Source organism: Pezoporus occidentalis, unplaced genomic scaffold (assembly GCF_034315485.1).
Source record: "Pezoporus occidentalis ecotype Australia unplaced genomic scaffold, CSIRO_AGI_Poc_V1 ctg67, whole genome shotgun sequence".
Taxonomy (NCBI): Eukaryota; Metazoa; Chordata; class Aves; order Psittaciformes; family Psittacidae; genus Pezoporus; species Pezoporus occidentalis.
Genome location: NW_026916019.1, coordinates 572,172 through 594,452, shown reverse-complemented (window position 1 = coordinate 594,452; position 22,281 = coordinate 572,172). Strand labels below are relative to the sequence as shown.

The 22,281-nt window shown below is 40.7% G+C and overlaps 1 protein-coding gene across 2 annotated transcripts in view; it reads left to right on the top strand.

The window, feature by feature from the left end:
* Window positions 1-9,153: 9,153 nt before the first annotated feature.
* The window catches only part of SYNE1 (spectrin repeat containing nuclear envelope protein 1), a 291,558-nt gene continuing 278,430 nt past the window's right edge, over window positions 9,154-22,281 (top strand). Inside the window, exons 1-2 of one of the 2 annotated variants that reach the window (XM_062640759.1) lie at window positions 9,154-9,238; window positions 19,221-19,458. In XM_062640759.1, the coding sequence (XP_062496743.1) occupies window positions 19,395-19,458 (64 nt within the window). In that variant the 5' untranslated portion in view covers window positions 9,154-9,238; window positions 19,221-19,394. Of the gene's footprint in view, window positions 9,239-9,583; window positions 9,772-19,220; window positions 19,459-22,281 lie in introns of those variants that run through there. The other variant, XM_062640758.1, reaches the window with a different exon arrangement.

Here is a 22,281-nt window from a genome sequence, read left to right as displayed (position 1 = left end):
TTTGGTGATGACAACCTACATCTGATCTCAGATAGTATCAGAGAAAATACCCTCTGACTGTCTGATTAATCACTTACTGCTGCCTTCTTTTGAACAATAGTCAACAAACTAAGCAGGCATATTTGATACTCCTACTCCTCAGAGACAGAAAGAAATCTGTTTGGATTTTTCTTGGGATGGGTTGATTTAACTGGAGTTGGGCTGGGAATTTCAAGATGAGAGAAAAGGGATAGGAAGCATTTAATATGGTTTTCATCAGAAGACAACAGAAAACAGAAAAATTCCAAGGATTCAGAAAGGAACAATACTGGGTCCTCCCCAGTTTACTCTGAAAATTATCAGGTAGCTCATCTCTAAAGCTGCAAGTTAAATCACAGATGGAGGACCAATGAACCAGGTTAAGCTGGATCAGCAGAGGTATTTGTGGGACTAGAGAGGGTTCAAGATTGTTGGACCACTGGATACATTATCTGGTTTGAAGTTAAAAATTAAGATCGTTTCAGAGCCTTATACTTACACCTATATTCTGCCAGAAACTGGCAAAACAAAAATGCTTTGGCAATAGTCAGAGGGAGCTCCTGAATCAAAATAAAGACCTAAAAAATTAAATATAAATATCTCACTGTCATTTGGTTTTCATCATAACAACTGAAACCTTGAAGCTTACAATATTGAAATACTGAAGAATGGAAAATCAAAGTGGCCTGGAGTTGTCAAAGCCTGGTCAGGAACTAAATGACCAGAAAGAATTCAGTGAAAAAGGGAGATATAATCAGTTCTACATAACTCTCATTCTCTCACCTGTGTAAGCCAGTAGCAACCATATTGCTAATTCTTTTCTGTGTCCAGAGGACATGAGCCTGTAGCAAGTCTGTGCTGCAAGAGTATTGGTGATCCAGGTAAATATGTAGCAGGTTGCTCTTTTATTTCTGTGGTGCTGCAATTCAGACTCAGAGATGCCAGTCAGATTGGTGGCTGGTATAGTAATCCCCATCAATGCAACACAAAATCAGGCCATTCTATTCTGGTAGCCTTTTATACATGCTCTGAAATTTATAACTTTCTGCTGTAAACAACAACAAAAAAAAGCCCCACACCCTGCCTCTGGAAAATTCAAGATTTGAGAAACCTCCAGAGATAAGCACTGAAGAGCTAGAAGCATCTGGGCTTTAATACCATAAATTTCACTCTGACAGGCATCTGCAAACTGTACTACCAAAAGTGTATAGTGCACCCCATAATATGGAGGACCAGTTTTAAAAAAGGTACTATTTTTAAAGGAAAACACTCTAAGTATATAGATCACCACTGATCACCAGTCTGTGCTTCTCTTTCAGGTACAAATCTTATTTTTTGGAGGTCGGAGAGACACAGTTAGGAGAAATTTTTGTCAAGAGAAGCACTTTTCCAAAAGTTTGCTTGTCTTCCCAAGCATGTCATTTAGCAATTATTTGCTCTAGACAGGAAAAAATATTCACCCAAACCAGTGAGTTAGCAAGAAAGTTCCCCTAACGGCTTCTGTCCTAGTGGAGGAGCACATCTACTGGATAACTATTCTGATGAATTTTAAGCTCATTCTGTATTATTGTAGCATAGTATTTTTCTGAATATAATGTAGCATTCTTTATTGTAGCATACTATTTTCCTGAAATAAATAATTCAGTGCACAAGAGCTGTAGTCTTCAAACTGGCTAATTTACTCCTAGTCACAGTTGAACATGGGAGACATCCAGTGAAAAAATACCGAAGACACTGTAGGAATGAATGACTCACATGAAATGCAGCCACCTTCAGGATAAAGTGCATCACTGAAACAGGAGACAGAGACAGTTATAGCCAAAAGATGTGTGACATATAATATTGGAAAGCAAAGAAAGACATTTCATAGGCACGCTAACTTATTCTTTCAATGTTGCTTGCCCTTTCCACAGAACAATTAGAAATATTAAAATTTAATCCTTCAGTTTGATCTACCAATTCAAAAAGTACTTGTTCTTAGTAAAATTTCTGTCTGTTTCTGTATATATGAGATTTGTATACCACTATTTTTCACTGCTTCTGTATTCTGTTATACTTTTCCTTCTTCAAAATCTTTCAAATAAGCATTTTTTGCAAAAGTTGTAATATTTTTTAAACAACATATAAAAAAAAAAGTCTCCTCATTCTTCAGCTTTTCATGGAAAACACCAAATTTCCTATTCATTAAGTTTTATTTGACATGACATAGAGTTTCATGCTCCTGAATGAAAATTATCATGATGAAAAGCACGGATGCCTCATAGAAAGAATCCTGATGCTGTTCAGAGGAACTTCTGGCACTACCCGTCAACATCAAAAGGTAGAAAATAATATCTGATAAGATTAATTGCACAGAGATGACATATTTCTGCCCGTGGAAGTTCTCAAGAATATCAAGAAGCTTCTTTTGCCTAATGACTTTAAGATATATTCAAAATGAGGTCAGGAAAGACTTTGGATAAATTCTTTCACTCACACATGGTGTACAGTGGCCCAAATACATGCCTTGTAATTTACCATATTTAACATATCTTAGATATTTAATTTTTTTTAACATTTTGTATCAAAACCAGTACAGAAATCAGAAAATAGATTTTGAACTGCAAGCATGACAGCGACAGATAATAGTCACTGACCGTCAGTCAGTAGGAAAGTAATAATAGTGATATCTAAAAATCTTAAAATATGTTGATGACAGGTCACAAAAGCATCATGGGACCAGGGTTTCCCCAAGGTAAATATTGCCTGATCAGGGAGGTAAGCCTCACATTAGACCCACATGCTGCTTACAACAACTGAAGTAAAGCAGAGAGTTTAGAAACTGAATTCTTCTTAAAAGCTTTCCCAAGGGGTACTGACTGATTTAATCAACCTTCTGAGGTTTGTTCCTGTCAGGTGCTGTAGCTGCCTCAGGTAGCATACCAAGCTGCTCACCCGTTATTAAACACCCTATTCTCTATTGCTGTTTAGATGTCCTTTCAGAGTTGACCTTACAAGACACTTATGCATCTTCTAATGTCCCCAACGTTACAAGTGAGACATCTCTTCTGATCAGGCTTCAGTTTAGTCTCCAAATCATCACTCTGCTGTGAACACTGAAATACTCTGTGTTTTCATTCTTATTGTTTTTACCACAAGGAATATTGACATTTGATGGTAGCATTATACTTCAGAGAAGTAATTCTTTTAATTTCTTTATATTTTAAGCTAAATTATCTTTCTGTTCACACATTATTCTGAACAAGTAAAGAAATACAATTCTTCTGCATAGTTTTACAAAACAAGAAGACCATTAACCAAGTCTTTATGAGTTTTCCTGAAATTTGTCCATGTTTGCTTGAGATTGGTGCCAGCTGGAAATCTTCCCAGTGCTGTTAAAAGCCACAGTTGACAAAGGCATCTTGCTTTTATTAGAATGTAAGGAAATTAAAAATAACTTCAGGTTTGGTAGCTGAAAGTTTCTTGCACTGCTCCTGCAGCACTTTTTTTTTGGCCTAGAGCTAGAGGAAAGAACTTTCTAATAGATTCCACGTGGTGGCACTATCCGATCAGGTTTGATTTGTAGTACTGCTTCATGCCACGCTACTTTATCATGTTATGTGTTTAAAGACACACCTCCAAAACACCCAGGACCGTGGAGGGTGGAGGAGTGTGGGAAAATAAAGGGGTAAGGGGACAAAATGTGTAAACACACTTGCCTGGCCGTTCCCTACACCTGATCAGTGCAGTCTGCCCTGGCTTCTCATTAAACCCCATTTCTGGGTATTTTTCTGAGTGAGTGGCTTCCTATTCTGTGTGCGTCTGGGTGCATACAGCAACTGGAGCAGGACCAGGGGCAGTGCAGGCCTGGGCATCTCTGCTGACAGCACCTGGAGAGGCTGGAGAACCTGCACAATATGCAAGGGGATGAATGTCCATGTGTGCAATCACTGACAACGATCAAACTCCATCAGCCAGAAGGTAGGATAAGAAGCCAATCAGCCAAATATTGGAGTGTCTGTAACATTGGAAAGACCAGGGGTCTGAGATTTGCCTACTGGAGGGACCAGACTGTGAGATCCAGTAAATCCATAGGTCTGGACCAGCTGCAGGAGAGACCTTGTCGGAGAGTGTGCGTGTTGCAAGTGGGAAAGGAGAGGAGCCTGAGGTCTGCTTCTGGTGATACCAAATGGCTGAAGCCAGCCCTTTGAGGGAAGTAAGGTAGCTCCCTGTGTTTGTCCATGCTTGTGTGCTTTGTGTTGGTGTGTAAGAAGGACTCTACCACGTGGTGGAGCAGGACTCAGGCCTCAGGAGCTGGGATGCCCAGGTGTCAGCAGCTGGGGAGACTGCAATCCAGGGGCCAGACACTGGCCCAGTTGAGTGTATAGTCAGAAACCAGACAGACCCACAGTTTATGGGCAGATACGTATTTGCATGTATTTTCTGCTAACAGACTTTCATTCTGATAAACCAGGAAGGAAACAGGATAAGGCCAGTCCTGTCATTAGTGTCTGCACAAGTGCTGTGGCTTTAGTCCCCATTAAACTGTGTGCAGTGAGTATGTGCACCTATTGGGAGCACACACTTAGCCATGCTACTGGCTGAATATGGAGCTGTGGCAGACTTGGTGCTACTGGAATTGGCAGCTCCTAACAGAATGTTATGAGTTTTAGATTTTTAGTACTTCTGCTTGCTTATGACCTTTAAATAATAACCTTTTAGTCCTATATTAAACAACATTGGGTATACACTTGTCATTCCTGTTTAGGAGTTTGAGTTTTTTTAATTTTCCAATTTAATGTAATTTATGATGCACAAATGAGTCAAAAACTGGCACAACAATAAATTTCAAATAAACATGAGTTTCTTAACAATAATAAGATGACTAACATTAGAAATAAATGCCATTTGTTTTAGCTCAACTCTTGCCATATGCTAGACTGAGCTCAATCTGTACGTTTACAGAGCTTCAAAGAACATATTGTATATCATGGTATTATGTACTTGTTTAGCAGATTACTTTTTCCTGAATTTTTTTCTACTCCCACTTTGCTTTTGTTTAGTTTCATCACATTGCTTTCATTCATTTCAGTGCAATGCAAGGGAATTTAAATGGTCTGTTGCTCTACTTCATGCAATTTGGTGTAATTCAAGTTAGAAGGAATATGTTCTCTGGCTTCTAATTGTATCTTTAATCTATGGTCAAAATATGTTTGCCCAAGTTTTGTTACATTTAAATATGAAACAGAAACATGTACAAATATGTTTACATACAATATGCAAGAGCTTTATGGAATAAAAATCAGACAGCTTACAGATTCGTGGGGAAGTAAGGAGAGGGATCAGCAGAACTGCTGCTTTGGACTTCCAGAGGGAAGACTTTGACCTGTTAAGGAGACTGGTTAACAGAGTCTCCTGGGAGGAAGCCCTGAAGGGCAAAGGAGTCCTGGAAAGCTGGATTTTCTTCAAGAAAGAAAATTTAAAGGCTCAGGAGAAGGCCATCCCCATGTGCCAAAAGACAAACTGGCAGGAAAGAAAACTGGCCTGGCTGAACAGAGAAATTTCACTGGAACTCAGAAAAAACAAAGAAGAAGGGACAGGCAAATCAGGAGGACTACAAGGATCTTGTGAAGTTAAGCAGGGAGAAAACTAGAAGGGCCAAAGTCCAGCTAGAACTTAATCTGGCCACTTGTAAAAGGCAGGCTCAGGGGAGACCTTATCGCTTCCTGCAACTACCTGAAAAGAGACTGTGGCAAGGTGGGTGTTGGTCTCTTCTCCCAAGCAACAAGCAGTAGGTCAAGAGGAAATGACCTCAAGCTGTGCCAGGGAGGTTTAGACTGGATATTAGGAAAATTTCTTTATGGCAAGGGTTGCCAAGCTTTGGAACAGGCTGCCCAGGGAATTGATTGAGCCACCACCCCTAGAGGCATTTAAAAAAGATGTGTAAATGTGGCACTTAAGGACATGATTTAGTGGTGGACTTGGCAGCGCTAGTTTAATGGTTGGACTTGATGATCTTGAAGGTCTTTTTCAACCTAAATGATTCTATGAGTCCGTGATTATACATTTATACTTGATACAGTGCATGAAAAACAGATGTAGAATTGCACATATCTCTCAGGAGATGTGTGGCAATGTTAATCTTGCACATCAATACTGGGTGGCAGTTCAGGACAGGAAGGAAGTGGCAACTACTGCTTGCTGCAAAACTTGCAGAAAGAAGGGTATGCTCTCTTGCTCAAACCAGTCTCAACATTCACAGAATCACAATAAATGGACTCGGAAGTGATCAAGATACCTAAAGAGATATTCTGTTCTGTAGCGTGAAAAGCATCAAAAAAGTAAAAATGCTTTCAGGAAGACACTTGCCTAGTTTGTACTTTAAAAACTCCCATGGTATTTTTTCCCTTCCTCCTTAAGGTACATGATATAAAGCTTTATTTGCTCCTAAAATTTCAGTTCTGATTTGAAAATCTCACCTACTGCCAGGTAGGCACACTACTTCTTGTCCTATGTGCTGTGAACAATGAGAAGGGATTATCCCCTTCTGTCTGTAGTGGTCCTTCATGGTTTTGAATGCTTTCATACATTCCATTACTTTCTAATCTTTAGATTAAACAACTATTTCAGTCTTTTGGGTTGCACCTTCTAGACCTTCCACCATTCTTAAGTCTGTCTTCTGGATTGTCTCTACTTGGTTCAGAACTTTCTTGAACTCTAGTCACCCAAAGTGGACCAAGCACAGTGTGATACAACAGGGAGGCAAGCTGAAACATTACTTTACCTCTTTTAAAGGTAGTATTTCTCTTCTAACGAAGAACGCCCTACATTCTTCACTACCAAAGACCTCACCCATGCACCAACCAAAAGCAGTGGTCCTCAGTGGTTCTGTGTCTTTCATTACACAGAGCCAGCACTGGTAACACTGGCTGTACTTCCTTGCAGTTTGTAATGCTGTACTAGAGCACTCAGAAGACGGGTTTGTTCAAGACACTACCCTTCAGTGCACAGATAGACTCGTCCACCAGGGCAGTTCCTCTGGCTGCCACATGTCTTTAGTGAAGACCTTTTTATCTGAGTGCTCTTGGAATTGTGCTGCATGCTTAATAATTTGCTTTGGACACAGTAAGAGGCCTGTAATTACCTATGTTACTATACTTCTTTTCTTTCTTGTCTCTCTAAAGTGGAAGTAATGTCCATTTCTCACTTTAAGCAGTGCCAACATCTAGTAAAGAATCCTCACTTAATATGACCATTTAATGTTAAGCATGTTTAAAATCATAGCAGAATCAAGTATAAGTTTAAACATGTCATGAATTAAAAATTAATAAAAATATCTGAATATGTTTCTAGCTTCTCCATTGACAAATTCCCAGTCAGGATGACAGAACATGCATTAAAATCAAGGTTAGCCTTTGTCAGAACTGCTATATACTAGCAAATGGAGTCCCCTTTCCTTCCAGAAGGGCTATTTACAAACACCCTAGTGGCAATAGTTTCAGTTTATGATTTTTTTAACAAATAGAAGCAAAATAAGAAAAGTAATGATGATAAACTGTACTGCATTGTTCCTAGGATAGTGAAAAGAATTTTTTTCTAACAAAAAGAATCTGTGTAAGCACAGTGAAGCTCACAGTGGCTACCGCCTTAGTCTGGAATACATCTTTCATATAAAATGGACTCCAGCTCTGCCCTCAGCCGGAGTTGACATTTTAGTGTAAGAACAATTGTCACTAATTTGTCACTAATTGGATGAACTAGAGTGACATTATATTCTTGTGTAATCTATAAAGAGGAAGAGATTTTAAAAAGCCACATCTTCATATTAAACCCACTGTACAGAAATCAGTACGGTTTCTGTGGCTTCCTTCTATAACTGATAGGCAGACTGTACCTCAGCCATTTAAAACATGCAGTGCAGCAGATAGGGCTGCAATTTAGAGAATGAAGCTTATTCTAACAGCTACTTTTCTTTGCTGAATTCCTTCAAATATTAGTAATATTACTATATGAAATCTAAGCTTTTGTAGTAGTTGTTCCCTATGATGTTAATACTCATATTCTCAACCTAGGAAATTAAAATAAAATGGCATTTTCTGAAAGAGACAGCAAAGTAAGGAATTTATTCACCAAAAGTATCTATGTGGAAAGGAGACACTCAGGGGCATAACAGCATCTCCTTCTTTGTCATCTTTGATGCTGCAAGAAGCATGGGGTATGACAAAGATGGAGGACAAACAAAGGTAGGAAAGCACTAACTGAAAAAGGCTTTGCAGTTCTCCCACACAAAACCCCTAAACAAACAAACAAACAAACAAAAAATTACAAACAAAAAATAAAAAACAGCCAAATAATAATAATAAAAAAAAAAAACAAATAAAACCCCAACCAAAGGAAAATCAAAGCAAACAAAACCCAACCCAAAACAAAGCCCCCACAACTCTCAGGAGGAGAAAATTTCTCCTCTCAAGAGGAGAAAATTTCAGGTCCCATATCCCTGGCTACACTCATTGTCATGAAGAGAGAGTTTTTGTGGACAGCTGGAGGTGACCTAGATACACACACCTCAGTTTCACAAGAATCCTCCTGGTATTTCTGATTCTTCCACAGGGTATCCTGGCTCCAAGTGTGTGATTCATAACTGTGTGTTGTGTCAGAATTAAGTGACACAAGTGTAAGTGTTCCTGTCAGAAGGGTAGCCCTAATGTGAACATGAAGAGCACTAAAGGAAGGGATGGTGCTGAGTAATCATTGCTGCCTAACTCGGATTTCATCCATCCACCCAGTAAACACACTGCATGCTAATGTAGAATCACTGCAGCACTGCCAAAAAGATGAAAACCAAGGGGTACATTGGCACCATTTCTCTCAACTTCTGCTCTATATGAGTGTTTTTCTTTCGCAGCGATAAAGACCAGAGATGAGCAATCCCTTAAGCAGAAGAATATCCTTGTCTACCGTATGAAGCTAGCTTTAATTGTAACAATAAAAATGGGGGGGGGGGGGGGAAGCACAGACAAGTCTCAGGGATTGAGAAATGTCTTTTGAAGAGGCAGGATCGCATTTTATCCCAGTGTCACAAACACTCTTGCATGGCTAGGGTGCTTTGAGCCCAGAAGTGTCAGACCCTCTTGCTGGCTGCTTCTGTCCTGCTGCTGTTATGTAAGTACCGGTGGTGTCCCAGTTTGCTGGTGCAGCTCCCTGCCTTGTACGCGACGGTGCTCTGGAGCCTACGCTAAAGGTAATGCCCTGCAGAAGGGTACGCAATGCAACAATAATAACAGTAGTACGACTAGTGATAGCAATTAGCAGCGACAGCCCGATACATTCTCAGAAGTATTCTGGCTCCTCTCCAGAGCGCAGTTCGGGGGGTGTTCAGGCTCGGGGCCGGGGCCGGTGTCTCATCCCCCGGCTCCCGAGAGCAGCGCCCAAAGCAGCCGCTCCCGGACAAGCCTCCCTGGCCCTGCTGCAGCCGCGCTGGGGCGGGGCGAGGCGCCCACTTCCCCCCCCCCCGCGGAGCATCGCAAGGACAGCGGGCTCAGGGGCACGGGCGGGGGGGGCTGTAGCCGGGAGGTGGCCGCGGCCTGGGAAGCGCTGCTGGGGCCGGGCCTGGTGCAGCCCGCACACGCAGTCCCCCTCGCCGCCCTCTCCGCCCCCCCGCACCTGCTTCCTCGCCGCGGGCCGGCGCGGCGTGGCGTGCTCGGTAACCAGGGAGCGACGCCGGGCGCACCGAGGCGCGGAGCAGAGCGGTACAGTGCGGAGCGGCGGTCAGAGGTAAGGAGCGGCGGTGGCGGCGAGGGGCCGGGGGTGCCAGAGTCGCGGCTCGGCCCCCCGCGGGGCTGCGGGCGTTCAGCAGGGGCCGCCGCCTCGGTAAACCCAGGGTGAGCGCTGGACCGGGGTCAGGAAGAAGGGACCCCCCCATGGGGCAGCCTCTGCCGGCTGCACCCCTCTCCAGCCGCTGCCTTCTCCGCAGAACCAAACTCTCTTGAGGTTAATCGGAACTCGCTGCCGTGGTTGCGGAGTGTGCGTTTTCCTGCGTGGATTTGAGGTTTTGGCTTTTCTGAGTACGGGGGTAGAAAATCCCGGAGGAGGGCTGTGGTTCGCCCTCCGAGTCCACGTGTGTGTTGCAGCGAAACCCGGTTTTATGCTCAGTCACACACTGCAGGCCAAAATGTAGTTCTTCAAGGAAGATTTGAGTATTCCCGTGCAATTCCAAGAAGCCTGTGTTAGGCTGGGTTTTCTGCAGTGATGGTGCAAAAAAGATAAGTGCACCACAACAATGATGCGAGAGTCCCTATGTTCTGTGGTATATGTGGTAACTCCCCGGAGGTGAGACCTGCTGAAATACTAACAGACAAGGTTGTTAACTAGGATTCTGACAGTCATATTTTCAACCATGTTCATGCTGGGGAAGAGTGCTTGTAAGACTAATTGTAATCTGCTACAGTAGACCAGTTTTTGCAAACTGATGAGGAATTACTTATGTAAATCATCTACATGACGCTGAGGGAAACTCCAGTGCTCATCACTGTGAGGGATTTGTACCTATGTGGCTTGTAGGCAAATAGTATGTGGTGTTTCTGGCTGCTTGCCAGCACTTTTCAAGCTCGGAGCCTGTTGAAAGACTGTTAACAGGCACACACTTTCCTGTAGTAGTACTAGTGATGGATTGTTTGCCTTCTCTCGTCTCTGATAATTATTTTCATGACTCTTGTGTGCACTTTAACACTCAAACCAGATCCCAAGCTATAAATGCTGATGAGCTATGTTAAATTTTGCCACTGGGCAGAGAATATCAGGGTGCTATGTTATTTTAATGGGTAAATGCTGTCTTTGTTGCACTAAGAGTTGTGTTCTGAGTGACATGACAAAACTGGTTTGTGAGGTGCAGTGTTAAAAATTGTAAACTTTATTTGTTTTTTTTTAATTTTCTGGTAGGAGTCCATATCATTGTCGTATGGGATGTTTACCATACTCCTTAAAGCACCAAAGTTTCCCCTGGAAAAAGGAGCTCTCCAGACTGAACATGGTGCTGCATGTTGGAATGATTCAATGTTCATCTTTGTAAACTCTTGCTGGGTGTGAAAGTAGAAGTAATAATCTCTCCACTTCCCCAATGTTCATTTAATTCCTGTTCATAGCGTCTGGGGTGATTTGGTTGGTTGTTTAATAGTACCTTCAGAGATTACACTTGTCAGTGGAAATTCTGTGTTGCTGAATACAAAATATGAACGGATAGGTATTAATAACTGATGAACCCAAACATATTTTACAGGTTTGATACTTATTTAAATTTAATTTTATTATTTTATTTTATATTTTATTTTTACTTTAATTAATTTTAAGAAGTGCCAGTGATGATTTGGACTGCTGCACTTAGTACAGACACAAGAACCTCATCATGACTGTACCCCTTCATGCAGCATTACTTTCTCTTTATTAAACAGAAGAATCCTCAAAGATTTTGTTTGTGTTTTTTTCTTTTTTTTACTTTGGAACCTTAGGAACACCTCCTTGTGCAGTAGAGCTATGCTGAGTTATGCAGCCTGCCAGCAAGTATGTTGCTCAAGCTTACATTTTAATACTCTGTCAGTGAGAGCAGAGGAGCACAGGGAAGGAGGAGCAGCACCTTTCAGTATGTAAATGCATTAGGGGAGAAGATAGTGCCTGGCCTTGAGGAGGATTTTGCTGGGTGAGGCACTGAACAAGGTGTGAAGTCCTGGAGAACTTTCAGGGTCCGTGCAGGGAGAGTAATCAGTGTGGGTCTACAGGCATTCAGTGGATCAGTCCCCAGGAGACACCCACATGTATTCACTCTTTGGACAGACATCACATTAACACAGCTCAGTTATGCTTTGTTAAAGGAAGTCAGTTGTGGTTCAGTTTTTTTCTTTTCAAGTAGTGGCTGTGGTTATTGGGAAAGTATATAATCAAACATAATTATTTCTATACTTATCCGTTACTATAGCTAGTGACAAAACTTTAGTGCTCTTGTGTCTCCTTAGAGGTCACAAAAATAACAGTAGCAGTGTATCTCTGAAGCAACTGAACTTTCACTTTTGTTTCACTCAAAGGCACAGATTTAATGGGAAAAACAGAGGAGTTTCTGCTTTTCTGTTCATATGGCAACTGTATTTGCCCCTTGCTCACAAACTGTACTTCAGCTAAGCTATCTTGCCTGGGAGATGTGCAAAAATACCAAAGAATTGATGCTTACTTGCTTATCTTGGACTTGGCTTGACCCACCCTTTCCTGAGATACCTCATTATTTCTATTTTAGTGGCCTGGTTTTTTTTTCTCCTACAGATGTATCTGTGCAAGATCCTCCTGCTATAGGCAATATTATGCCATAGAAATCCTAGGTGCCATATAAGTATTAAAAGAGAAAAATCAGTAGTGGCTCTCCTACCATTAACCAGCTTACAAATTATAGCCAAACTTCACTCTGTCCTATTTGTCTGCGTATTGTGACCTCTGATCTTAATCTTGGCCTGTCTTTGTCTGTACAGATAGAAAGCTCTATGAGGCAAGGATAATATCCTGTGTTTGTAGAAGGTTATGAGCTACTGATCCCAGTCTACTGCTGTTACCAACATCTATAGAAACTATAATATATTCCTGAAGAATTTCAATAGCAGGATTACTAAAGTGTAGTATACACTGCATTTAACATTTCATATCAGAAAGTGAATGACCTTTCTTTGAATATATCTAACAATGTATGTTCTAATAGTTTTTAGAAAAAATAACAAGTCTCTGCCATCTATTTTCTCCTTGAACACTTTGCATTTTGTGTTCAAATAGAATTACAGCTTTCTCGACAAGAATCAGAGTTTCATACCCTTGGAGTTTTGCCTATCCCTGAAAACAACTAATAGTAAAAAATAAAGCATTCACTTGCTGAAATGTAAATACATACATAGGTGTGTGCATGGGTAAGGCCCTACAAATAATTTGTAAATACTAGAATACAGTTATAGATAAACGTCTAGATAAACAGTGTGCCATATAGGGCATGGTTTTGAATGCCAGATATGCAAATTAGCTTGAATTTTCCAAATTAATAAATTGCTGTTGCAAACCCTTAACCTTCTGCAAAATGAGAAACTCTTGTTCAGCTCCAGGTAATGCTGAAGAATGACTAGAGGAATCAAAATAATCTGGACCTCCAGAAAGGACCCAAACTTGTCTCTCTCTTCCTCCCTACACTCCCCAAGACAAACAGATTTTAATACCTTCAGGTTACTACTGCACATAAGTCAGTTTGGGGTTGGATGGTCAGTGAGAACATCTCATTTTAGTGTTCCTGTTTCAAAGTGTTCTTTGTCAAAGGTTATAACCTGTCTCTTCTTCCACCTTTTTCTATTCAAGTAGAGAAAGGAAGCACAGAGTGACAGTGCTATCAAAAACACGTTTCAGAGCCAAAATTGCATTTTCCATGACCTTATGTGGTACACAGTTATGTCCCGTTGGACTTGGGAAAGTTCCAGTACGCACTGACTTGGGCTACATTGGGTTTAAGCAAGCAGCTAGAGATTTGTATCTCAACCATCTGTAACAATTAGCGAAGGTACTCTTCTGCTGGCCTGGATTTTGGAAGACCAGTGAGGAGGTACTGCATTTTCTTTGAAGATAGTATAAGAATCATTTGGATCACTCCACCCCATTTCTTCATCCTAGCTTCTAGTTTTAATGCATCCAGTAGGCATTACTTGCAGCTTGACAGATTTATTCAAATAAGTTTACAAATGGATTCTCAACCCATCAGCCACAATTTTTAGTATTCTGGGATTAATTTTATCAAGTTTTTTCCACTTTTAACTTTGATTTTATTTCAGATGATGCTTTTTCCATTTCTGTTGTGCCTTCGTCTTTCAGAATTGGGTTCAGTGGAAAAATCAGTATAATACTAGCGGAAGCAAATTAATCTCCACTTGATCTTATTTTCTACTTCCTTTTTACTTATTTAACTAAGAACTGTTTGCTTGCTTTCTTCACTTCCTTAGTCTAACTCAGCTGGGCTTTCGTCAAGTCTCTCTTCATCCGTGTGGAGAGTACGAACTATGGGAGAGCAGTTCACTTCTCATCCTTTATTTCTTCCCACTTATTTCTGACTGATAGCTTTTCCATTTATGCGTGGGAACAGTTTTATTCTGCCTTTCATAGGTGTATAGTTACTGGACCTTGGGTTTAAAGAAATTTCCAGTGTGTTTCACAGGGGAGAGGGACCCTGCACTCTTCAGTCTCGTTGACTTCTGTAACTGATTTCCCTTTTATTTATTTTTGAGCACTGTCTCTTTAGATAATCTTCTGACCTGCTTACGTGCTTTGGGTTATATTTCTAACAGTGTGGACTTCATCAATCATTTCCTTAGTTGGAAGTATTTTCTATGATTTGTTTTGCCCTCTCCCCCAGCCCACCCTCCTTCTGACTAAAGCCCAGTCTAAAATAGCTGGTTCTGTGATTGTCTGATGTTTAAATGCAGTTACGACTTCCAGAAAATTCTGGTTCCTACCTTTCTGTGAATCATTTATTCCTGATTGACACGAGGATCACTGCTGCCTCAGAATTGCATCCATTCCAGCAGCGTCTATCAGTCTGGCAGCACTTTCAAGACCTCTTACGTTTCAGAAGCAGAGCCTGTGGATCAAAGGGGACCCCTAGCGCTACAGCAGTAAACCATGCTTGGAAATTCTTTCCTGGAAGTGTTTTTTGACTAGATCAGTTCTGTACCAGTGTTTCTTACCAGGGAAGTCTGCCTCTTTGTGCTGCAGCACTTGACTTTATTTCTGTTATTCTTTAGATTGTGTTCAGTACTATAGTTCTTTTAGTTATTCCACTGTATTTCTTGTATCTATATAACATCTGACTTCTAGCTGCAGGAGTTTTTTAAATTTAACTGTGGTTTTTGTCCTCTCAAATATCTCTTTTTATATGTCCCAGATTAGAAACAGTCCTTTTGCTGCTTGCCACCTGCCTATTTCTTGCTCTTAACCATACCTTTACTTGTTTATCAGTGTTTATCGTTGCTTGTCTGGAGTCTCTTTATCCGTTGCTGCTATAATAGGAGATTATAGAAGTCTAAAACTCTTTCCTGGTACAACCATGCTTTCATATCAGTAGTAATTATCCCCAAGCTGCTATATGTGGCATCAACACAGTATAATGACTATCTGCAATTTGTGCAACCATGAAGGACAGTCAGAGAATTTTTTACCCTTTTATTGTTCAGGTTTATCTTCAGCCATTGTTGCAAATATCATATGTTGTCTGCACCTAGCAGATGTCCCTCTGGTTTTCTGGAACCAGGTTGCTAACAGGCATGTCTGTTTTATAAATTTTAAGAACTAAGAGATAAAATACAGCCTGGTCTTGCTAGTGGTCCTCTAGGTTTACTGGTAAAGGGAAAACATATTCTCTTTTTTAATTGCAGATAATTCAAAGCACTGCCAAGGATAATGAAAAAATGATTACACTGGGAACCTGGAAAAGTTAGCCCATAATAAATCTAGTATTTTTATTGTCTCTTCCATACAACAGGCATCCTACTTGAAGAGAGAAACAAAACAATCCAGAGAATTGTAAACTGTATATTACTATAGCAGATTGCTAAGCCTAATGGCTTTCATATGAGACAAGTTCGTGTTTCCTCTTTTCATCTGAAAACAGAGTACCAGGACATTAATATAAGAAAATAATGTCAGTGTAACTAACTTCATCCATTAAATCCAAATAAGTGGCAAATATAATTAAAAAAATCTAATTTATATGCAAAACTGTTCCGTTTCAATCTTGTGTATTCATTCCCCGTATGTTCAGACCAAGAAATTAATAATTAGCAACAATGAATAATCACTTGTTGAATGCTAAATCACAGAATAGCTCATACAGTCCCTCAGGTTTATTTCAGGCTAAGATTTATGAGATTTAAGCCATACACTTTTTAAAAATCCTGAGCCTTTTGACAACACATCCATCTGAGATGCGTCTTTTTGCCTGCCACTGAAATGAAAAGGTCATTCTATTTATTTATTTTGTGTAACAGCTATGAAAATGTTTAGTTAACATTTAATGAAGATCTTAATGTTTACAAAACTGAGGAACATAATCTTTCAGTAGGAAAAATCTTTTCTTGCAGGCTTTAACTGTATGTAGAAATCAGACAAAAATTTCCCTCTGCATTACGCTGAATAGCTGACTGTGCATGTATTTTTTTCTTGTTCTCTGGAGCTTTAGATGTTGGCTGAAGACAGGCAAGAAGTATGTGTGTAGCTTAGTTTCATCTATCCTGATGATGTTTTAGCTATTTTTTTTCTGCCTGTGGGGGTGGCTGTGCACACAAGAATCTCTCCTTCCCACCTGTACTAACTTGGTGCCTTCTTTGAATGAATTAATTCCCACTGCTTGCAAAGGAGCTGTTGAATGAGGAGCCATATTTAGAACCACAGATTCTTCTTATGTAGCTTATAATTTAATATCAGCTAGATAAATTATTAATTGCAAGTCTGCTATTATCGCTGCACAGTGACTCAGCCTGCTGTATGAGTAGATAGAACATACATCTTCATTATAATTTCCCAGACGCTTTTAACTTGGAGTTGGATCAGCATCATCCACAGCTCCTCTAAATCTGCTCACATACAGCTGATTTACACCAGCTCCGTCACGGTGCGAGTGGGCTGGTGTTCTGATGTTGTTACTGCTCTTAGCCAGAAAACAGTCAGACAAGGCATTTTTAATACCCCTTATCTCTGCCCAACAATTAGTTTAGCAGCCCGCTATTAAAAGTTGCTGTACCTCACTTACAGTACTGCTCAAAATATTAGCAGTGCCACTGCTGCAGAAACAAGGGTTCATTAACCCACTGTGTTACAAATATTTCTGGGTTGGATAGGGCTAGACAACTTGATGTTTCATTTAATTATGGCAAAGAAAGCAAAGCTCACCAGGATGGCATATGTGCATATGTGAGCATGAGCCACAGAAAACCTCCTTTTGCTCCCCATTAAAGTCAGGCACTGTTTGGTGTTTGCTGTGGAAGAGCTGTGCTTGCCAGTGTTCTGTGAGGCAACTCAGTCGCACCACAGGACCCTCAGCCTCAGCCTGTGTTGCAGCCGAGAGATGTGCTGGTGGCACCTTCTCTGGCACCTTCTCCTCCCTAGCTGTTGCAAGGTGAGGCTTCCTGCCTGCCAGGGTGCCTTTCCATGTTTGGGAGATGGTGACTGATACGCACAGTGTTTGTGCACCCTGAAAACGAGCGGGACAAAGCCTGGAAGGTGGGGAAGGGGAATGGAAGGGAGGAGATCCCTGGAGAAGAGAGGCATGCATGGGAAGAGAGTGGGGATAGGAACATCTGTATGTCTTGTGCAAAGTGTAGACGTAAGTAAAAATAGCAGCAATTTCATCAGAGTAGGTACTGAAATCAGTCTGGCAATGGCATGCAGGAGTGTAGCTTGTGTGCATGGTGGACTTTTTCCTACATGATGATCCACAGGAAGTGTGCTTCCCCCAGTTCCACTCATTTAAAGCCAGCCTGAGTCTGCAGACCTGAGCAGTGCTTATGTATCCAAAATACAAGGTAAACATACAATAAAAGTATCAGTGAGAGGGAAATCAGGGAGTTCCCTTGGTCAAGCAGGGTTTGAAGGCTCAGAAAAGGAAATGCTGAAATGTGATTTCCTCTGGCAGACCTTACATGTTGACATAGCTCCTCTAGAACAGTTCAGTGTGCCTAAAGCTGTATGGCCTAAAGGCTTGTCTGTCTGAAGTTGAAGGACTCTATTCTCTGACAGACCTTAGGGCTAGGGAAAAAGGAAAGTGCACAGCGCCAGTAAACCCACTAATATTTGTGATATTGATCAACTGTATATCATCCTGAATTTGGGATGTGTAGTATGAACCAAGTTATTCTTGGTCTATACACTCAGTATAAACAGCTGCATACATACACATGTTCCGCAGAAGACGTTATTGATAACATGTTGTGGTTTAAACCCAGCCAGACAGCTCGTTCACTCGTTTCCCCCCCCTTCTTGCCCTCCCCCAACTCCCGGAGGGGCGGAGAGGAGAATCAAAAAGAATGCAACTCCCACGGGTTGAGATAAGAACAGTTTAGTAACTAAGGTATAACACAGATCACTACTGCTACCACCAATGATAATAATGATAAAGGAAATAACAAGGGAAGAGAATACAACACCTCACCACCAGCCGACCGATAACTCGCCCCCCCAGCCCGACCAAGCACTGACCCATGCCTCCTCCAACCCCGCAGTTGCAGCCCTTCTGGCTCACTCCCAGTTACCTCCTGGGCATGACGTGCTGTGGTATGGAATACCTCTTTGGTCAGTCTGGGTCAGGTGTCCTGTCTCTGCTTCCTCCCGGCTTCCCCTCCTCCCTGGGAGAGCATGAGGCTCACAAGGTCCTTGGCCAAACCAAAATATCATTGTTATCAGCTCTGTTCCCGAGCTGAAAGTCAAAACACAGCACTGCACCAGCTACCAAGGAGAAAAATGACTGCTACTGCTGAACCCAGGACATTACATTATCTGAAGAATCTAATTGGATCTTTTTTTTTTTTTTAGACCAGATTTATAGTCATGTAGATCTTACTATATTAAGTTCATGTAGCAGTTCTACTTCACAGGTTTTGATGTTAAATGACAAATGACACAAAATACATCCTTATACACTGGAAAAGTGAATGTAAATGATTTTATTTAGTAATAAAGCATATGAATCTCAATATTTCAGATTTGATCACACAGTCCAGTGGAGTTAGGGATTATTCTGATCAACAAGTTACTGTTATGTGCTCCTTCACAGCATGGTAAAATAGGATGGGTTGTACAGCTTTTGAATTTTGCAAGTGTTTTGCCTTTTCCTCCTTTACACTTAATATTATTTACATCAAGAAAGTATTAGAATATTATTTTTACTACGTATAACATCATTGTTAGTTCTAAAACGACATCCATAAGCATCCTCAGGAAAGCATTGATGTCTGGTGCATTGCCAATTTTTTTTAATGATTTGTTTTTGCAGCTTCATTCCACTGATGATTGCCAAGCAAGCTTTCAGCATTAATTGTGTCTCTGGCTGGGGTGTACTCTGTGGCTAAAATATACCTCTCTTTATGTGTTAAAACAGCTATTAAGACTCAGACTTTTTAGTTTGCTGAGGTGGTAAAAGTTTCCTCTAAGCCTTGTTCTTTCTTTCTCAGGTGCTGAGGTTGCTTGCCTGTGTTGTTCCCTTGTGCTGTGAGGGCTGGTGTTAGACTGGAGGCATCTGACTGCCCCAGTCAGAGGGTTGAACTCTAAAAGATCCTCATCTCACTGAGGACACTGTCTTGGAGGCAGACCTCTGTCAGGGAAAGTGGACTTGCTGCAAAGAGATCATGGCCTCATCCCGACTAGTGGCAAGATCAAGAGATATTGCTAATGTCATGCAACGACTTCAAGGTAAGAGATTGACTCGGGCTCATGCCCTCTGCCACCCATTCATAAATGGAGATTCCTGTTTTTTGCTATGGTGCAGAGTCACGACAGTATTTCTGAAGTTTAATAACTGTTCCAAACTTGCCTACTGGAAAATATTTGTAGTATATCTGAAGGACTCTGATTACATTAGTCCTTTAGTATAGCATTAATTAGAGGTGTTTAAAAGCAGCAGATATCCGATAGGACAATGAATTTAAGATTATGAGACTGGTTTCTGTTTCCTGCACATGATCTAATTGTTCATCAGTTTTCTCATAGAAAAGAGAATAGAAATTATATCTGTCCTTTTTTCAGCTATGAACTCTACAGGTAGATCTGCTCTACTGACAAACTAATATTTACTAGTTTAACAATACTTGCTGCCTCTAAACAAGAGCTATACGTCATTATGTTGTTAAGCGTTGAAGAATTCATAACTCAGTAAGCTAATTATTAGTGTGGAAGTTAGTAACCTTTTCGATAACATACTACAGGATGTCTTTGCACTATTCATTGAGTATTCTTTATGGTTTTAAGTTCTTATAGTAAAGCATTAATAGTTTTATCTTTTTAGAAGGTATACATCTAATTGCTGCAGCTAAAATCATGCATTCAGAATGTATGGTTTTGTTCAAATGATGATATTGACTAGAAACAAAACATCAGTGCTGCTGTACTGTTTCACTCCTGACTTTTAAACTTGACCATAAATCCCTGACCTCTTACTTTCTTTACACACCAGCTTCTACTGACTTCATCAAAAGCTTAAAGGCACATAACCCTTACTGTCTCTCTCTGCATCTTCTAAATCTGGAAGCTTTATTTTCTCATGGCTTTTCCTTCCATTTATTGTTTTTCAGTTCAGGATATTTAAACTCAGTTTCCAAGCCACCAGCTACGACTAGCAGGCATAATTTCCATGTAGTCTCAGTATATAAATAAAGGAGTAAACAAAGATGCGTGGTCTGTCCTATCTAGACCTGCTACAGCACTTTTGCAATTCCAAAATGCTTCTGCTTGTTGTTCCCCAGCTTGTTATACAGTTACTATCTTTTCCCGTGTTATTTTTGTGTTGGCTAATTCTTAGGCTGCAGTCTTACTAAGTGGTTGCTCAAAGTGCCCACAAACATAGTGAGGAAATATTCCCTGCCCAGAGAATGTGTGGTTTAAGCATTAGGATAAGACACTCCAGGATGATGCAAATGAATGAGAGTGCAAGGGTACAATGAGGCAACCTTGCCCACAGAACAGGCAAGGGTTTTAGTAATCTCTGTGTGTGTGTATATATATGTGTGTGTGTGTAAAAGATAACATGTTCCTAATAAAAATTCCAGGGAAAAAAAAAAAGAGTTTTGAAACAAGAAATGAAATAATTATGAAGCTCAGAGACTTTCCAAAGAATATGAAGAAACAGGTATGAGAAATGGCAGAGGTTCTTGGAGGTTATGGAGGCATATTGCAAAGGAAGGGATCAAGGAGCTGAGCTGTGTTCGGGGAGGATTATCCAGGCTGGTACTCTGAAGCAGTGAGTAAGGAGGATGCTACATGAGGTGTTTACAGAGCATGTGGACCTATTAATTATAAGACTGTTACATACTAACTTTCTAAACATCCGTGTAGCTGCCACTCACAAAATGGCTGTTCTGTTAATTTGCACTTTAGGTATTTTACATAATTGTTTCTAACTTTTATGTATTTTGCTCTGCTGAATTCTGATATATAGTTCAGTCTGCTTTGTGTTCGTGGGCTTCATCTTTCTGGAAATAAAGCAAAAATAATGAAGTGACCTTTTAATTGAAGACATTTTAAAAGAAAACATATGAACTAACTGCAAATTTGGCATTGCGTGTTAGTTTACAGTCGCACCTATAACTGGATTCTTTGCTTCTCAGATGAAATCAGTTCAGCTTCGTGTTGCTGGGATCTGAGTTTTGCTGCAGAAGCAATACTTCAATAAATCACCTGTGCCAAGATTAGAGTGCTTGTAGCCGAAGTCTTTTTTTAGTCTGTAGTTCTGCATTATGGATGAGCATGCAGTCTGCAGTGCGATGACATTAGCCCTTGTGTATTAAGGTTGCTCTGCCTTTCAGAAATTATAGTAAGCTGAAATAGGAGCAGATATGAACATAGGAATGCAAAGATGTTTCTTGTCGTGTTTGCATGGCAGCCCAGAATTGGTGCAGTTGGAACTGTGTGTACAGCTCAAGGTGAGAGTAGAACTGATAGTATTCACAGTGTAATAGGAATGGAGGTGGCTTGGAGGATCCTCAGTCAATGCCAAGGTAGCAGTTGTGTTTCACAACACCTGCTTTTGTACCTGGCTGTAAGCTGAGGCAGAAGACTTCTTATGTGACACTGTCAAAGCTGGCAGATGTCAGTGCTGGGCATTTGTCAGCATTGGAGAGAGGTAAAGCAAGCTGTGCTCCCTCCTCCACACTGCTGTCTCATATCCACCTCACACATTTCCAGTGTTTGTGGTGGGAGAGTGTAGGAAAGACCAGAAAAGTGCCACTCTTCACTGGAATTCTCAGCACCAGTTTTGAAATCTCTGTTGTACATCCTGTAAGTGAGTGCAGTCACATCAGCTGTCCTAAAAACTGACAATGAGCAACAAAGTTGGTTCTGGTGGATTGTTTTGGTAGGTTTTGGTTTGGTTTGGTTTTTATTGGGTTTTTTGGTTGGTTGGTTTGCTTTTGTTTATTGTGTTTTGTTGGTTTCTGTTGATTCTTGTTGGTTTATTTTGGTTATTTTTTTTTCTTTGAGGTTTTGGGGGGGTTTGTTTTGTTTGTTTGAGTTTGTTTGTTT